The sequence below is a fragment of the Ovis canadensis genome, chromosome 12, assembly GCF_042477335.2.
Source record: "Ovis canadensis isolate MfBH-ARS-UI-01 breed Bighorn chromosome 12, ARS-UI_OviCan_v2, whole genome shotgun sequence".
Taxonomy (NCBI): Eukaryota; Metazoa; Chordata; class Mammalia; order Artiodactyla; family Bovidae; genus Ovis; species Ovis canadensis.
In genome coordinates, this window is record NC_091256.1 from 45,228,454 (window position 1) to 45,244,487 (window position 16,034).

The following is a 16,034-nucleotide window of genomic DNA, read 5'->3' on the forward strand; positions in this document are numbered from 1 at the left end:
GGTCTATATTTCTGTCTTTGTGCTGGTACCATACTGTCTTGATGACTGTGGCTTTGTAATAGAGCCTGAAGTCAGGCAGGTTGATTCCTCCAATTCCATTCTTCTTTCTCAAGATTTCTTTGTAAGGGGGCACTTTGTCTTTGTCTGCCCTCACTGGATCTTTGTCCACCCTCTGGCCATCATCTTGTTTTGCACCTCTGATTAATTTGTCTTATGACTACCCCACCCCCCCGAGATGTGCATGTACCCCTCTGCCAAGTTGGAGTCCCGCTCAAGGTGTCTGGGAGGGAAAATTGCAAGACGTATGGCCTGATGGCCATCCCCTGCCTTTTGACCCCCAAGAAGTCCTTCTGTACATGTGTAGTATCTCCCTTGCCCCAAGGACCAAAAATATACCATGTCCTGATCCTTTTCTTAAACAGAGTTTAGTGCCTCTTTGTGGCTGCCGTGACTGTTATCTTCAGGCGTCCACAGGAGACAAAGCCTGGCTATTTACCCTGTTTCTGTTGTTATTTCTGTTTTGGGGAATAAACAGGAGGGTGATCGTAAATGCCTAACCTGGAACCCACCTATCTCTTGTCTCAGAAAATGTAGACAGGAAGCTAGTTCTAAGTGTCCAGCCTGAAGCCCACCTTTTCCCTGCCCCATGAAATGTAAACAGGGGGCCAATTGTAAATGCCTAACTCGGATTTCATCTATCTCCTGCCTCACTACGGCAACAAGACAGTGGCTTTTCTCCTCTTCCTCTGGTCCATTGGTGACTGCCGCTGGTCAAACACCAGGCATGGACTCTGGTCCTGAAAGAAAGAGCAAGCTTTCCTTGCTTGCAATAGAATGCTTGCTCCCCAGTTTGCTCCATTTCCCATCTCCCCTCATCTGACCCTTAAGTCCTAGAGTAGTGTTCACAGAAGAACTTAGGATACAAAGGCCCAGAAGAACTTGTCCAAATACCACATGCCTTGGGCTTTCAGAGATTATTTTTAGAGCCTGGCTCACTCCTTCCTACCCTCTCACCACACCATAGGGGTAATTGTACAGAGATCAGAAATGGAAAAAAGAAAGGTCCTTGCTGCCAGCTTTTTCTTTTCAGGTGTTCTTAAAGGATCCATATCCTGTTCTCTCCAGGCCATCAAGTTTTACCATTTCTACAAAGTAAGGTACTGACTGAAAGACCATTTGATTTAAATTCTACCTGATTTTATCTTTCAAATGGAAATAGAAAATTCAAGATTTTACCCAACATTTCAAATTTGAGGTGACTAACCTTTGGGCCTTTTAGTTTTACTATGCCCTCATAATTACTGGGATATAGTTATTGATTGGCTTACTGCACACAGAAGACAAACAATTTCTTATTGAACTAAGAAATCCACCCCTTAATTACTCAAGTGAACTAACTAAAATTTTTCAGGTGATCCAGTATCATGAAAATTGGCTCAGTTTTGAAACTTTTTTCCATTAATATATTTTTAAAAGAAAATATTCTTATTTCAAGGAACCCAATGTTTACTTCTAAAGCAACAGCGTCTGAAAATTCCTAAGTGGGAACCTAAATGGTAACTGGATAAGTAGGACCTATAATTGAAAAGCAGCCATCTGCTTATCATCCTGCAGTTGTAAGCAAAGTACACCAAGGAACAGCATAGCCAGTGGCAGGCAGGCCCCAGCTCAGCAGAAAATGGACACAGATAAACGTGGCACGCAGTATCTGTGTGTTCTCTGGATGTCTGTGTCCTCTCTGGATGCCATTTCACAAGAGTGAGCTATGTGTGTGTGCCAAGTTGCTTCAGTTGTGTCCAGCTCTTTGTGACCCCATGGACAGTAGCACCCCAGGCTCCTCTGTCCATGGGATTCTCCAGGTAAGAATACTGAAGTGGGTTGAGCTGCTTTCCTCCAGGGAATCTTCCTGACCCAGGGATTGAACCTATGTCTGTTACATCTTCTGAAGTGGCAGGCAGGTTCTTTATCACTAGCACCATCTGGGAAGCCCAAGAGTGACCTATGGTCATTACTAACAGAATGATGAAAGCCTATCTTTTTTTTTTTTTTCATTTGCCTGGAAACAGAAGCACTCATTAAAAATACATTTTAATCTGTGTCACCAGAGGGTTGCTAGTTTAATTCCCACCCTGAAAAACTCATTTTGTCTTTTCTACCTTGCACTGGGTATTGTTAATCTTTTGGAGGTTGTTTCCTTCTGTGCTAAAAGAAACTGGGCAGTGACCTCCCTCTGCATCACAGTCATGTTAAGGGCTAGTGTGGTCTACAGTTCCATGAAAATTATATTTTCATATTTAATCAAAATACATGGTTGACCTAAGGGTTTTGTTTCTTTCTGTCTAGATGATGAGTTTAGACACTGAAGTATTGAATTTCTAGGATAACTTGATTGCTAATTTATGGGATAAAATGATGTTTTATGAAATCAAGACTGTTTAGGAAAATATGATTTGGCAATGGCTTATTAGTAGAGCTACCAAATTCATTGATCAAAAAAATCTTATTCTCTATGAGTTTGCTGGAGGAAACCAAAAAACTAATTAATGAGCTATGACCTTTTTATTCTTTTTTAAAATTAATTAATTTATTTTAATTGGAGGCTAATTACTTTACAATATTGTGGTGGTTTTTGCTGTACACTGACACGACTCTGCCATGGGTGTACATGTGCCCCCCGATCCTGAACACCCTTCCCCCCTCCCTCCCCATCACATCCCTTGGGGTTGTCCCAGTGCACCGGCTTTGAGTGTCCTATTTCATGCTTCAAACTTGGACTGGTCATCTATTTTACATATGACAATATACATGTTTTAATGCTATTCTCTCAAATCATCCCACCCTCGCCTTCTCCCACAGAGTCCAAAAGTCTGTTCTTTATATCTGTGTCTCTTTTACTGTCTCACGTATAGGGTCATCATTACAATCTTTCTAAATTCCAATATATATGCATTGATATACTGTATTGGTTTTTTTCTTTCTGACTTACTTCGTTCTGTATAATAGGCTCCAGTTTCATCTGCCCCATTCAGTTCAGCCACTCAGTCATGACTGACTCTTTGTGACCCCATGAACTGCAGCATGCCAGGCTTCCCTGTCCATCACCAACTCCCAGAGTTTACTCAAACTTATGTCCATTGAGTGGGTGATGCCATCCAACCATCTCATCCTCTGTCATCCCCTTCTCTTCCCGCCTTCAAACTTTCCCAGCATCAGGGTCTTTCCTAATGAGTCATTTCTTTGCATCAGGTGGCCAAAGGATTGGAGTTTCAGCTTCAACATCAGTCCTTCCAATGAATATTCAGGACTGATTTCCTTTAGGATGGACTGGCTGGATCTCCTTGCAGTCCAAAGGACTCTCAAGGGTCTTCTCCAAAGGAGTACATCAAGGCTGTATATTGTCACCCTGCTTATTTAACTTATATGCAGAGTACATCATGAGAAATGCTGGGCTGGAAGAAGCACAAACTGGAATCAAGATTGCTGGGAGAAATATCAATAAGCTCAAATATGCAGATGACACCACACTTATGGCAGAAAGTGAAGAACTAAAGAGCCTCTTGATGAAAGTGAAAGAGAAGAGTGAAAAGTTGGCTTAAAGCTCAACATTCAGAAAACGAAGATCATGGCGTCTGGTCCCATCACTTCAGGGCAAATAGATGGGGAAACAGTGGAAACAGTGTCAGACTTTATTTTGGGGGGCTCCAAAATCACTGCAGATGGTGATTGCAGCCATGAAATTAAAAGACGCTTACTCCTTGGAGGGAAAGTTATGACCAACCTAGACAGCATATTAAAAAGCAGAGACATTACATTGTCCATAAAGGTCCATCTAGTCGAGACTACAGTTTTTCCAGTGGTCATGTATGGATGTGAGAGTTGGACTATAAAGAAAGCTGAGAACCGAAGAATTAATGCTTTTGAACTGTGGTGTTGGAGAAGACTCTTGAGAGTCCCTTGGACTGCAAGGAGATCCATCCAGTCCATCCTAAAGGAGATCAGTCCTGGGTGTTCACTGGAAGGACTGATGTTGAAGCTGAAACTCCAATACTTTGGCCACCTGATGCGAAGAGCTGACTCTTTGGAAAAGACCCTGATGCTGGGAAAGATTGAGAGCAGGAGGAGAAGGGGACGACAGAGGATGAGATGATTGGATGGCATCACTGACTCAGTGGACATGGGTTTGGGTAGACCCCGGGAATTGGTGATGGACAGGGAGGCCTGGCATGCTGCGGTTCATGTGATCGCAAAGAGTCGGACACGACCGAGGAACTGAACTGAACTGAACTGAATTAGAACTGATTCAAATGTGGTATTTTTAGTGGCTCAGTAATATTCTATTTTGTATATGTACCACGACCTTCTTATCCATTTGTCTGCTGATGGACATCTAGGTTTCTTCCATGTCCTAGCTGTTGTAAACAGTGCTGTGATGAACACTGGAGTACACCTGTCTCTTTCAATTCTGGTTTCCTCAGTCCGTATGTCCAGCAGTGGGATTGCTGGGTAGTATGGTAGTTCTATTTCCAGTTTTTTAAGGAATCTCCACACTGTTCTCCATAGTGGCTCTACTAGTTTGCATTCCCACTAACAATGTAAGAGGGTTCCCTTTTCTCCGCACCCTCTCCAGCATTTATTGCTTGTAAATTTTATGATAGCAGTCATTCTGATCGGCATGAGATGGTACCTCATTGTGACTTTGATTTGCATTTCTCTGGTAATGAGTAATGTTGAACATCTTTATATATTTTTGTTAGCCATGTGTATGTCTTCTTTGGAGAAATGTCTGTTTAGTTCTTTGGCCCATTTTTTGATTGGGTCGTTTATTTTTTTGGTATTGAGCTGCATGAGCTGTTTGTATATTTTTGAGATTAGTTCTTTGTCAGTTGCTTCATTTGCTATTATTTTATCCCACTCTCAAGGCTGTCTTTTCACCTTGCTTATAGTTTCTTTCATTGTGCAAAAGTTTTTAAGTTTAATTAGGCCCCATTTGTTTATTTTTGCTCTTAATTCCATTACTCTGGGAGGTGGGTCATAGAGGATCTTGCTGGATTTATGTCAGAGAGTGTTTTGCCTATGTTTTCCTCTAGGAGTTTTATAGTTTCTGGTCTTATATTTAGATCTTTAATCCATTTTGAGTTTATTTTTGTGTATGGTGTTATAAAGTATTCTAGTTTCATTCCTTACAGGTGGTTGACCAGTTTTCCCAGCACAACTTGTTAAAGAGATTGCCTTTTCTCCATTGTATATTTTTGTCTCCTTTGTCAAAGATAAGGTGTCTATAGGTGCATAGACTTATCTCTGGGCTTTCTTAAAGAGATGTATTTACACAAAATCAATTAGTTACTGGTCTACAGTGAACCATGATGTTTGATTTTGAAAAACTATGATTTTAAAAATATAACAGTATTTGCTCAATTTAGGAAGTAGCATGTTTGAAAGTTTAATGATCCAGGAGGTTGTTTTGAAATGCATAAGTCAGAATTCTGTCTCTAGACAATGAGTGATAGGCAGTTATCAGTGGTAGACAGATTGTAGAGTCAGGAGTATAGCTTATATTTCTTTTTATCCAATTATTGGCTCTGTGACTTTGAGTTAGATGCTGAACTCTCTGTGCCTCAGTTTTCTCATCAGCAAAATCAAGGTGATAACAGAACCTACCTCATAGGTCATTGTGTAGGTTAAATTAGTTAATATTCATAGAGGGCATAGAATAGTCTTTGACCATTTATCGCCTATGTTAGTGTTTATTACCAAATTCGTGAATGTTGTTCACAGTGACTTATTTGGGTACAAACTACAAATCTGGTTCAAGTCAGTTTAATTATAGTAACAAAGAATGAGTTCTCACTGGGTGCTTTATACTATGCTAGACTCCAGCATGATTACCATGTAAAATTAAAAGAGGAATTTAATTTCTACAAATGTGGGATTCATTCTGGTCCTCTCTGTTTCTTAGTGAATTCCTGCTGCTTCTCTGTGCTTTTGCTTCCCCATCTGTTAAATAATTCTAATTATAGTCTTGCTTGCTTTCCAGTATATTTCCAAGGGAAATCATCATTCAGATATAAACTCATAAACACTATGATTAGCAAGAGTTTAACCTCTTTGATTCTTTTAGAATCCAATCAAAGAGACATGAATAAATCATGAATCCAAAGAGATTCTTCTCAATTATTAATGTTTTCATTAAATAATAACTTTTCTTTTAAATTGTCTTATCTTAGTTTTGTTTGCCTATATGCTGTTTTCTGTCTAGACTTTCACTTTCCTAAGGTCAATTTATGTTTTTGGAAATTTCTTTAAAAAAATAGGTTGGATTTTTTTCCCATTAGAATATTAATTTTGTTGTTGTTCAGTCACTCAGTCGTGTCCAACTCTTTGTGACCCTGTGGAATACTTATATAAATACTATAAAAAAAAAACCTGGAAATTACAGAGAAATGAAAGAGAAAAAAATCATCCACATGATCATCAGCAAACATTTTGTAATAGTTATTTTATGCATAATCATATACATGGGCTCATATAAAGAAACTTGTATTTTCATTTTGAACTTAATGTCATACCATAAATATCTTTCCAGGCTATTAGAAACCTTGGTAAACATCATTTTAAATTGGCTGCCTAATATACAAATATAGTGTACATACCAGATTAAACATATATAACTATTTCTCTATTATTGAACATTTAAGCTATTTCTTTTTTGGAAATGAATTCTCCTGCGGTTAATATTTCTGTGCAAACCATTGTTTTCTTTTTGTTCATTCACTCAGTATCCATTCTTAGAAATAGGGTTAGAGGGCTAAAGAGTCTGAACTGGTTTCTTAAAACAATGGGGTTTTGAGGGAACATGTAGAAAACTCTCATGGTTGCCACCTAGGAAAGCTGGGACCACTGGGAGAGAGGACTTGAAGGAATTTTGCTTCCATTCTCTGCAGGGCCCTCTGCTGGCTGAGAAGAAGTGATTGTGGAAGAGCTGCAGTGTTGGGCACATCTTGATATTCCTCCCTCGCCCCAGTCACATCACAGGCCACCGTCTCCTGCAGTGCCATCCGCACGCTTGCCCATACTGCTGAATGCTCTGCCAAGATTTCACGTTGTCCACTCACCTTTTGCAGCCAGACTGGACTCTGGAGCAGCCTTAAAGCTACTCCCTAGTACTGTAGGAATCCAGCTGCTCAGGTCCCTATAATAAGTATTATTCTCCTGATACTAATTCCTTGCAATTTCCTGGCCCTTTACTGGTGTGATGAGCCTATTCATCTCTCTTCATCTGTCCCTGACGGGGATGGCTTTGTTCATATCTAAGGGGTGCATAATTGTGAATAACCATCATTAGGCAAGGTCTTGATGATTAACTCTTCTGAATAATTAAATCTCTTAATGGGATGGATCCTGGACTGGCAGCCAGCATGCCTACACAGCAGATACTCTTTGCTGTTATCAAGCAGGTAATCGTTGTTGCTCATCACCCAAAAAGTGGGCATTCTCAGCTAAGTTGTTGGGTCTGTGACACTGAGTTCCCAAAGCTATGATTGATCCATGACCACAAGACATCTGTGAACTGATACAATGGCCAACATCTTGTGGCTTCACATAAGGAATTCTATATTCCATTGGCATGTTCTGAGAGTAGCCAAAGTCTCTGGCCCCCATCCCCAACTCTGCTCTTTTCTTCAGCCCACATCTAACCATCCAGTTCATTGCTGTGCTATCTCATAATACCTGAGATCATTCCCCACCCCCCCTTTTTTTTGATTGACTCTGCTGTAGCTCAGGTCACATTATCTCACACTAACCTTCTAATTTCTCTTTCAGCCTTCAGGCTTGCCCTGTACCAGTCCTTCTCCAGTTTATAGTCAAGAGTTTTCTTTCAGAACAAAAATTTGACTATGCCCTTCTCTAGGTAAAATCCTTCAGGGGTCCACACTTCTTTTCAGATGATGTGTAGACGCTTTGCCCAGGCTTACAAGACCCTTCGTGATGTGCTCCTACTTAGGTCCCTGCCACAGACCTCCACCCAGAATATTTTTTCTTTCTTCCTCCTTTTGAGGGAACTTGCCTTGCATATCTCGGACTGGGTTATTGGTATTCTTGCTGTATTTCCTCTAGGCCTGTACCTTGTCCACCTACCACCTGACACATCGGGCTGTATTTTCTTTTTATCATGTATCTCCAACACATATTAAGGTCCCTGGTACATAGCATACATCTAGTAAATGAATTTGCTCAAAAGACTCTCTTCTTTGTCTTGACGGTATTTGGGAGTAAAAGTTGACACTAACAAATATATGTCAGTCACATATCTGTGTTCAGACCTCTGGCAGACTTTGTATATTTCAGTAAACATAATAGATAAATAAGAAAATTTAGTAAGTGTTCTAAACTGTAAACAGCTTTTTTTTCAGTAAATGCAGTACCCCAAATTTTTGATTGCACCGGGTCTTCGTTGCACTGCAGGTGGGCTTTTTCTAGTTGCAATGAGTGGGGCTACTCTCTAGTTGGGGTGCACAGGCTCCTCCTTGTGGCTTCTCTTGCTGTGGAGCATAGACTCTAGGGCACATGGGCTGCAGTAGTTGCAAAACACGGCTCTAGGGCTTGGTTCAGTCATTGTGATGCATGGGCTTCCTTGCTCTAAGGCATACAGAATCTCCCTGGACCAGGGCTCAAACCTGTGTCCCCTGTATTGGCAGGCAGACTTTTGAGCACCGGACCACCAGGAAAGTCCTGATTTAAACTTTTTATCCCGTGTGTGTGTTTGTAATTATACAATCGTAAGTATACACACACGTTTTGGTGCCTTTGTTTCTTTGGGATGGGCCTCTAGATATGAGATTGCTGAGTGGAAGAAAAGCAGTATGTTAGAGTACTCTTTCCCGAAATTGTTGACAAGAGAATATGCTGCCCCTCATAAATTATTTCTCAATCTCTTTGAGTACAAAGAGAGATCTCATTATTGTTTTGCATTGTGCTTTGCTTGTTGACATAGAGCATCTCTTTATGTTTGCTAGCCATGTAGGCTTGTTCTTTTTAGACATTTTTTTTCCTAATCCTTCCCACCAAGAAATTTAATGCCACAGATATATTACATATTTACTGTATGTATACCTGTGTTTTATTAATAAACAAGTGTAACTTTCATTTTCACATACATCTCTAGTCTCACACAGGAAGGAATCACTTGTTAGTCCTTTTAGGGTAATAACACCCCTACAGGGAATGCGTGTAATAGATTCTTAGTAGGCCTTCTCCTAAAATGTGTCTCTTATAAGAATTCTTAATTAGCAAATACATCAAACACATATCCATATCACACTGCTAACCAATTATTTCTTCCCATCATCTTCCTTCTTGGCTTTTAGTGTTATTTACTATTTGGTTAGAGCCCTTCATTGCATATGTTCCTCATATGGGTTATATAGTAATACAGTCTCTAAACCTGTATATATCTGAACGTATTTTTTTCCTTCATGCTGGCAGTAAAATTCTTGACTAGGTAAAACACTCCTGGGCGTCACTCTTTTTCTTCCGTAGTTTCTCACCACCAAATGCTGGTTTAGTGTTGCCAACACTCAAGAAGACAGGAGGTGGAGCTAAGACACAATCTGAGTACTCAAGGACAGTCAGACATGGCTGGACTAACACTCTACAATTTCAGAGCTAAATTAGAAAAGTTATTAAAGAATACTGTTGAGACCCAAATCAGTGGCCCAAAGATGAAATGGAAGAAATATATCAAAGCCCAGACAAGCAGGCACACACACATACATGGAAACATATGGTGACAAGGGGAGAAAAGGGAGATGGATAAATTGAAGATATATAACCATGTGGCTAGGGCTTCCCAGGTGGTGCTAGTGGTAAAGAACCCACCTGCCAATGCAGGAGATGTGCTCCATGCTAATGTGATCCATTTTGCTTAATAGTTACCTTTTTGTTTTGTTTTGTTTTGTTTTTGGCCAGGCATTTGTAAGAATTCCTCTCTTTCCTTGGTGTTGATTAATTTTACAGAATGTGCCTATATGTGACTTTCCACATTATATTTGCTTCTGTCTTCAGTTATCTTTTTGACCCATAAATCTATTTCTTTTCTCAAGTTAGACACATTTTTCTTCTTTTATTGCAAACCCCTCCTTTTTGTCTCTTTTTCTCTTCCAATACACCTATAAGCCACATGATGCGTGTGTGTGAGCTAAGTCACTTCAGTTGTGTTTGACTCTTTGTGACCCCATGGACTGTAGCCCTCCAGGCTCCTCTGTCCATAGGATTCTCCAGGCGAGAATATTGGAGTGGGTTGCCATGCCTTCCTCCAGGGGATCTTCCCGACCCAGGGATTGAACCCACGCCTCTCACGTCTCCTGCATTGGCAGTGGGTTCTTTACCACTAGCACCACCTGGGAAGCCCTAGCCACATGGTTATATATCTTCAATTTATCCATCTCCCTTTTCTCCCCTTGTCACCATATGTTTCCATGTATGTGTGTGTGCCTGCTTGTCTGGGCTTTGATATATTTCTTCCATTTCATCTTTGGGCCACTGATTTGGGTCTCAACAGTATTCTTTAATAACTTTTCTAATTTAGCTCTGAAATTGTAGAGTGTTAGTCCAGCCATGTCTGACTGTCCTTGAGTACTCAGATTGTGTCTTAGCTCCACCTCCTGTCTTCTTGAGTGGCCAGTGCCCATTGTGTCCAAGCATCTCTCTTGATGGATCCTGTTAAGTGTGTTGGTGTTTTATTTTATCAGCTTATTCATGGCTTTCTTTCAGGTGAAGGAGGGGCTGTATTAGATGGTTAACCTGTCTATCACAGGTCAATTGAAGAACATCTTCCCTCCCCGCCACCACCCCCTATAGTACTTCACATTCCCAGCCCCAGGCCTTGAGATTTGCCCCAGCTCCTGTGTAGTCTCCTGGAGAACAGGAGCACTTGGTCATTCATGTTAGACAGGGACTGACTCTGCAGGTACGTTGGTATCCAGAACCTGACTCTGCTGGTTGTTAAATGCCTTCCAGCCCCAGAACTGCTTAGTTCAAAGGAGTTAGATATACTGGAGCTGGGAGGGAAATGAGAGGAAAAGACTTGAATGTAACTTTCTTTCAGATACCCCTTATGAAAGAAAGAATACCCCTTTAACATAAAGTGGTCATATAGAGAAAATTATAGTAAATCAGTATATAGAAAATCAGCATCACTTAATTTTCTTGGGCCTGATTATCCTTATCTATGAAGTGGGGAGACTGGTAGATCATTGATCGCAAAGCTATCTTCCAGCTCTGACATTCTCAATTTCAGTATTCTAATGATTCTGCATCAGTATGATAAAGGGGTGAGGTTCAGTGGTTTTACAGCTGTTTTCTGTGGAGCCCTGGGGAAATGCACAAGAGGACAGAGATGGATTGATGGAGATGCTTGGCTGAAGTTTTCATTTAAATGAAGAGTTTAACTGTTAAAACAAGTTTGAAAACCATCACCATATTCTATATCATCTCCAGAATTAATCTTACAGAGCATGACTTTATTCTGATTTCTCTTTGGTATTTTTGTTTTTCCCCCTTCACATTTTATTGTGGAATTTTATCCTGTCCATGAGTTGTTTTGGGTCAACAGAAATTGGCAGGATTTATAACCTCTATTCTCTTGGGTTAAGCAGTCTCTTCAGAGCCACAGAGGGGCTGAACTGGATCTCTGTCCTTGGGGTACCACTCCCTCCCTCTCCAGGACAGTACTGTCTATCATAAGGTTTTAGCAGATTAAAAAAAAAAAAAAAAGGCTTAAAGTAGGTCAATGTGCCTGAGCCACTAGCTATCTTCAAGATGATTTAGTTGAGTTTAAAATGTTGGCTGATGTATCTCACCAGAAAGAGCGAGTCTTTAAAATACTGATGTTTAAAAGCCAAAGGGGCTTTTGTTATTTCTTTATGAAAACATGATGAGTAAATTTAACTCAGAAAGCAATAGTCCTAACTGCAGATCTCAGCATAGAATAAGTGTTTCATACCTTTTGAAGTAATTATATTTTGAATGTCATAGCAAAAACGTGTGGACTGGGAGGTAAGACACTGAAAACAGGAGAAATTTAATAGAAATTCTGCTTCAAGCCCAGGTACAGAAATTCTACCCCAGCACAAGTTTATTACAAGTGAGCACTATAATTAAAAATTTTAAGAATCCTTGGTGTAAGTAATCAGCACATATGATAGGCTACCCACTCCAGTATTCTTGGGCTTCCCTGGTGGCTCATATGGTGATGGGTTCGATCCCTGGGTTGGGAAGATCCCCTGGAGAAGGGAAAGGCTACCCTGTCCAGTATTCTGGCCTGGAGACTTCCATGGACTGCATAGTCCATGGGGTCGCAAAGAGTCAGATGCAGCTGAGGGAAAAGGGCTTCCCTGAGCTATCAGGGAAGTAAAAATAAGGTTTACTTAATGATAGTCTGCCACTATCTGTAACTTTTGGAGTTTCAATTTTCATTCGTGTTTGAGAGTTCTGGTTTTTATTTTAGATCTCAACAAAAATCACACAGTGGGAATCACTTTAAGGCACACAGCCAGAAATACAGATAGGTTAGAAGATCTCCTGTGTTTGGTTTTTGCTAAACATATTGTTAACTAAGAACAACAACAACAAAAAAAGTTTGTTTAAAAATACTGGCTCACTAACCATGAGGACTCACAGAACACGCAAAGTACATGTGCCCTTTCCCTGTGTGAAAGTGAGAAATACAAACATTTATGTGACTATGAGATGGCCATGCATCTAGGCTCTAGAAATCTGGGCTATGCAGGCATCAGCCAGCCTTCAAGGGTGTGTGACAAGAGTATAGCAACTTGGCAGAGTGACAAAGCTAACAGAGAGGAGGTCGTGCTGGTGGCAGACAGCTTGGCAGAAAGTCCCACAAAGTCCCACCAAGGGCATTTTCCCTTACACCCAGTGTCAGAGCCTCTCACTGCCAAGCCCTCACTTCTCCATAGTAAATTTGAAATTTATATGGACCCTGAAATCAGCAAATCAGCAACCATTTCTTCCCTATCCATCTCCTTCTGCCTCCTTATATCTCCTCTCTCCCTCTCCCTCTCCCCTCTTACTTCTTTATTTAAAAAGCAATTTGCAACTACCTAATGCCCTCATTCGACATCCCTTATGGTGGCTCAGACGGTAAAGCATCTGTCTACAATGCAGGAGACCTGGGTTCGATCCCTGGGTTGGGAAGATCCCTTGGAGAAGGAAATGGCAATCCACTCCAGTACTATTGCCTGGGAAAGCCCATGGACAGAGGAGCCTGGTAGGCTACAGTCCATGGGGTCGCAAAGAGTCGGACACGACTGAGTGACTTCACGTTCACGTTCATTTTGTGGGGAGGCTGCCTCCAGGTTCTGCATGTGGAGTAATTTGGTCACTTTTTTCCAGGCTTGTTTCTCATAATTTTATTTATTTGTTTGTTTTTGGCTGTGCTTCATTGCTGCATGCAGGCTTTTCTCTACTTGGGGAAAATGGAGGCTACTTTCTAGTTGCTGTGTGCGCTTCTGATTGCAGGCTTCTGTTGAAGAGGATGGGCTCTAGGGCATGCAGGCTTCAGTAGTTGTGGCACGTGGGTTCAATAGTTGTGGTTCCCAGGCTCTCAAACAAGGCTCACTCTGTGGTGATCTTTCCCGACCAGGGATCAAAGTCATGGGATCTTCCCCGACCAGGCATCAAAGTCGTGTCTCCTACATTGGCAGGTGGATTCTTTACCACTGAGCTACCAGGGAAGCCCAAATTTGGTCACTTTTGATGAGTTCTTTTTGGGGCAACCTTTACCAGCATGGTTAGACAAAAAGGAAACTTCCATGCCTGGTACGGGGTGCAACTCCTCCATCCTCAAACATGTGGGGATTTGGGATCTTAGGCTATACTGCACCAGCTCCAGGCAGGAGATGGCTGGATTATGCCAGACACTCCTCCCTACAGTCAGCTGGCACCCTAGCACAGGCATACCAGCCCTTTGCTCCTTCACATTCCAAAGCTTTAGGGTTTTGATCTTTGGTCTCTTTCTTTTCTAAGACCCAGTTGCAAGAATCACTGCTCTGCATCTACATTCCATCCATTTACTTTCTTAGTCTTCAAATTCTTTCTCCATAATCATTATCAATACTCTATTCTAATCAAAGTAAGATAAAACTTTACCACTTGGGGACCATTAAGACCAAAGCCTTATTGCCTGTTTAGCCTATGAGGGCTTTTGAGTTTGTGGCTGAATAACACAAACCTGAAAAACCAATAAAGGAAGACCAGTTCCCTCTTATGATAAGGAGAAGGAGTCTATGAAAACACTATGGAAAAGAGAAAATAAACAGGATAACATTACAATCTACTCACTTGCGATGATGTAATGAACCCACCACTATGCAGAGTCTCCCTGAGATTGATTTTAAAAATTTATTTTTTACTATAAAAATTATGTTTGTGAAATCTAATAAAGAAAACCTTTTTTTTTCAGTTTTTTTAGGCTAGGGTAATAATTATAGATTTCTAGTTGAATTCCATAAAACATAAATTTGAAATGAGAAAGTGAATTTAGGTAAATCCCTCATAAGTAGTGAAAGTGAAAGTCACTCAGTTATGTCCAACTTTTTGTGACCCCATGGACTGTATAGTCGATGGAATTCTCCAGGCCAGAATACTGGAGTAGGTAGCCTTTCCCTTCTCCGGGGAATCTTCCCAACCCAGGGATTGAACCCAGGTCTCCCACATTACAGGCAGATTCTTTACCAGCTGAGCCACAAGGGAAACCTGGCAGGCTCCAGTCCATGGAGTCACAAAGAGTCGAACATGACTGAGCGACTAACACTGGATAAGTAGTCATGATTCCCCCCATAATAGCTAACACTTAAAGGATACTTACCTACTAGTAACCCTTAATCCTCACAAAAACCCTTTAAAGTAAATATTAATATTATTGGCATTTCACTGAGGAAGAAAGTGAAATTCATTTCACTGAATTAAGAAACAATTTGTAAATTAGAAAATCAGCTGGAATCTGGGTCTTTCTGGGCCCAGTCACAACTGTTTAATGTTCTCTGCCTCTTCATGTGTAGATACTTAAGAGTTCATGAAAAAGTAAAAAAAAAAAAAAAGTAAATTTGCATTGTAGCATTGGAATGATTATTGCAATAATTGTTGAGTTGCACAGTACTCAAAAAAACAATGTAATCTGTGTTTGTACTACTACTCCACTTCTATAAACTCTTTTGAAAAATTTTTCCATGAATAACAAGTGCTGAAGTGCTTGCCTTTTAAAATTTGAATGAATAGTTTTAATTTTCAATGTTTATTTATTCCTATTTAAAACAGCATAATTTTAGGTTTTCTGACTTTGGTTCTGAATGTTTTTTCTAGGGTCAACGTCTTTTCGAAAAGTTGCTCCAACTGACTTCTCAAAGTATTGAAATCAAGCTAGTGAGTGATGTAACAGCTGATTCAAAGGTATTAGAAGCCTTGAAATCAAAGGGTAAGGCCAAGGTTGACATGGTACTCTACCTCTGGGTGTTCTGTTCCAGTACATTTAATTCTATTTAGAGTAGTACATGATTTCTTTATACACAATTTCTTTATAATCAACACACTTGACTTAGTACACTTCTTGTTTGTCCTTTGAAAAACAGCCTGATTAAAGCCTTTAAATGAGAGAACTAATTAATCAATTCTACTGGGATTTTTAAAATAGTGTTGTTGCATATTAGCTTATGCAAAGTACTCTACTGGCCATTAGATGATAATTAACTAGAAAGAAGAATCTTTCCCTTTGTGAACACTTCAGTGATGTGATTAGAGAGAAGAGCCACTTCTATCAGAACAAACATTGGATTTCTGGTTTTCTCTTGACCGTTAGATGGACATTCTCTTTGTGCTACATATATTGTTTGAAATAATATAGTCAGAGGTAGGAGTCTATGAGTCACCGCCTTATTCACGACTTTTAAGGTAATTCTGCAGGAGACCGTCATTTGTTTGGTCACTTTACAATTTGCTTCACACTTTCTGAACACTGAGGA

General features: G+C 40.4%; 1 protein-coding gene across 4 annotated transcripts in view; it reads left to right on the forward strand.

Annotated features, from left to right (window-relative positions):
• PLD5 (phospholipase D family member 5) overlaps positions 1 to 16,034 on the forward strand; it is a 409,978-nt gene that overhangs the window by 260,351 nt on the left and 133,593 nt on the right. For all 4 annotated transcript variants that reach the window (XM_069545556.1, XM_069545552.1, XM_069545553.1 and 1 more), the window contains exon 4: positions 15,379 to 15,490. In XM_069545556.1, coding sequence (XP_069401657.1) covers positions 15,379 to 15,490 — 112 coding nt within the window. The remainder of the gene's footprint in view (positions 1 to 15,378; positions 15,491 to 16,034) is intronic.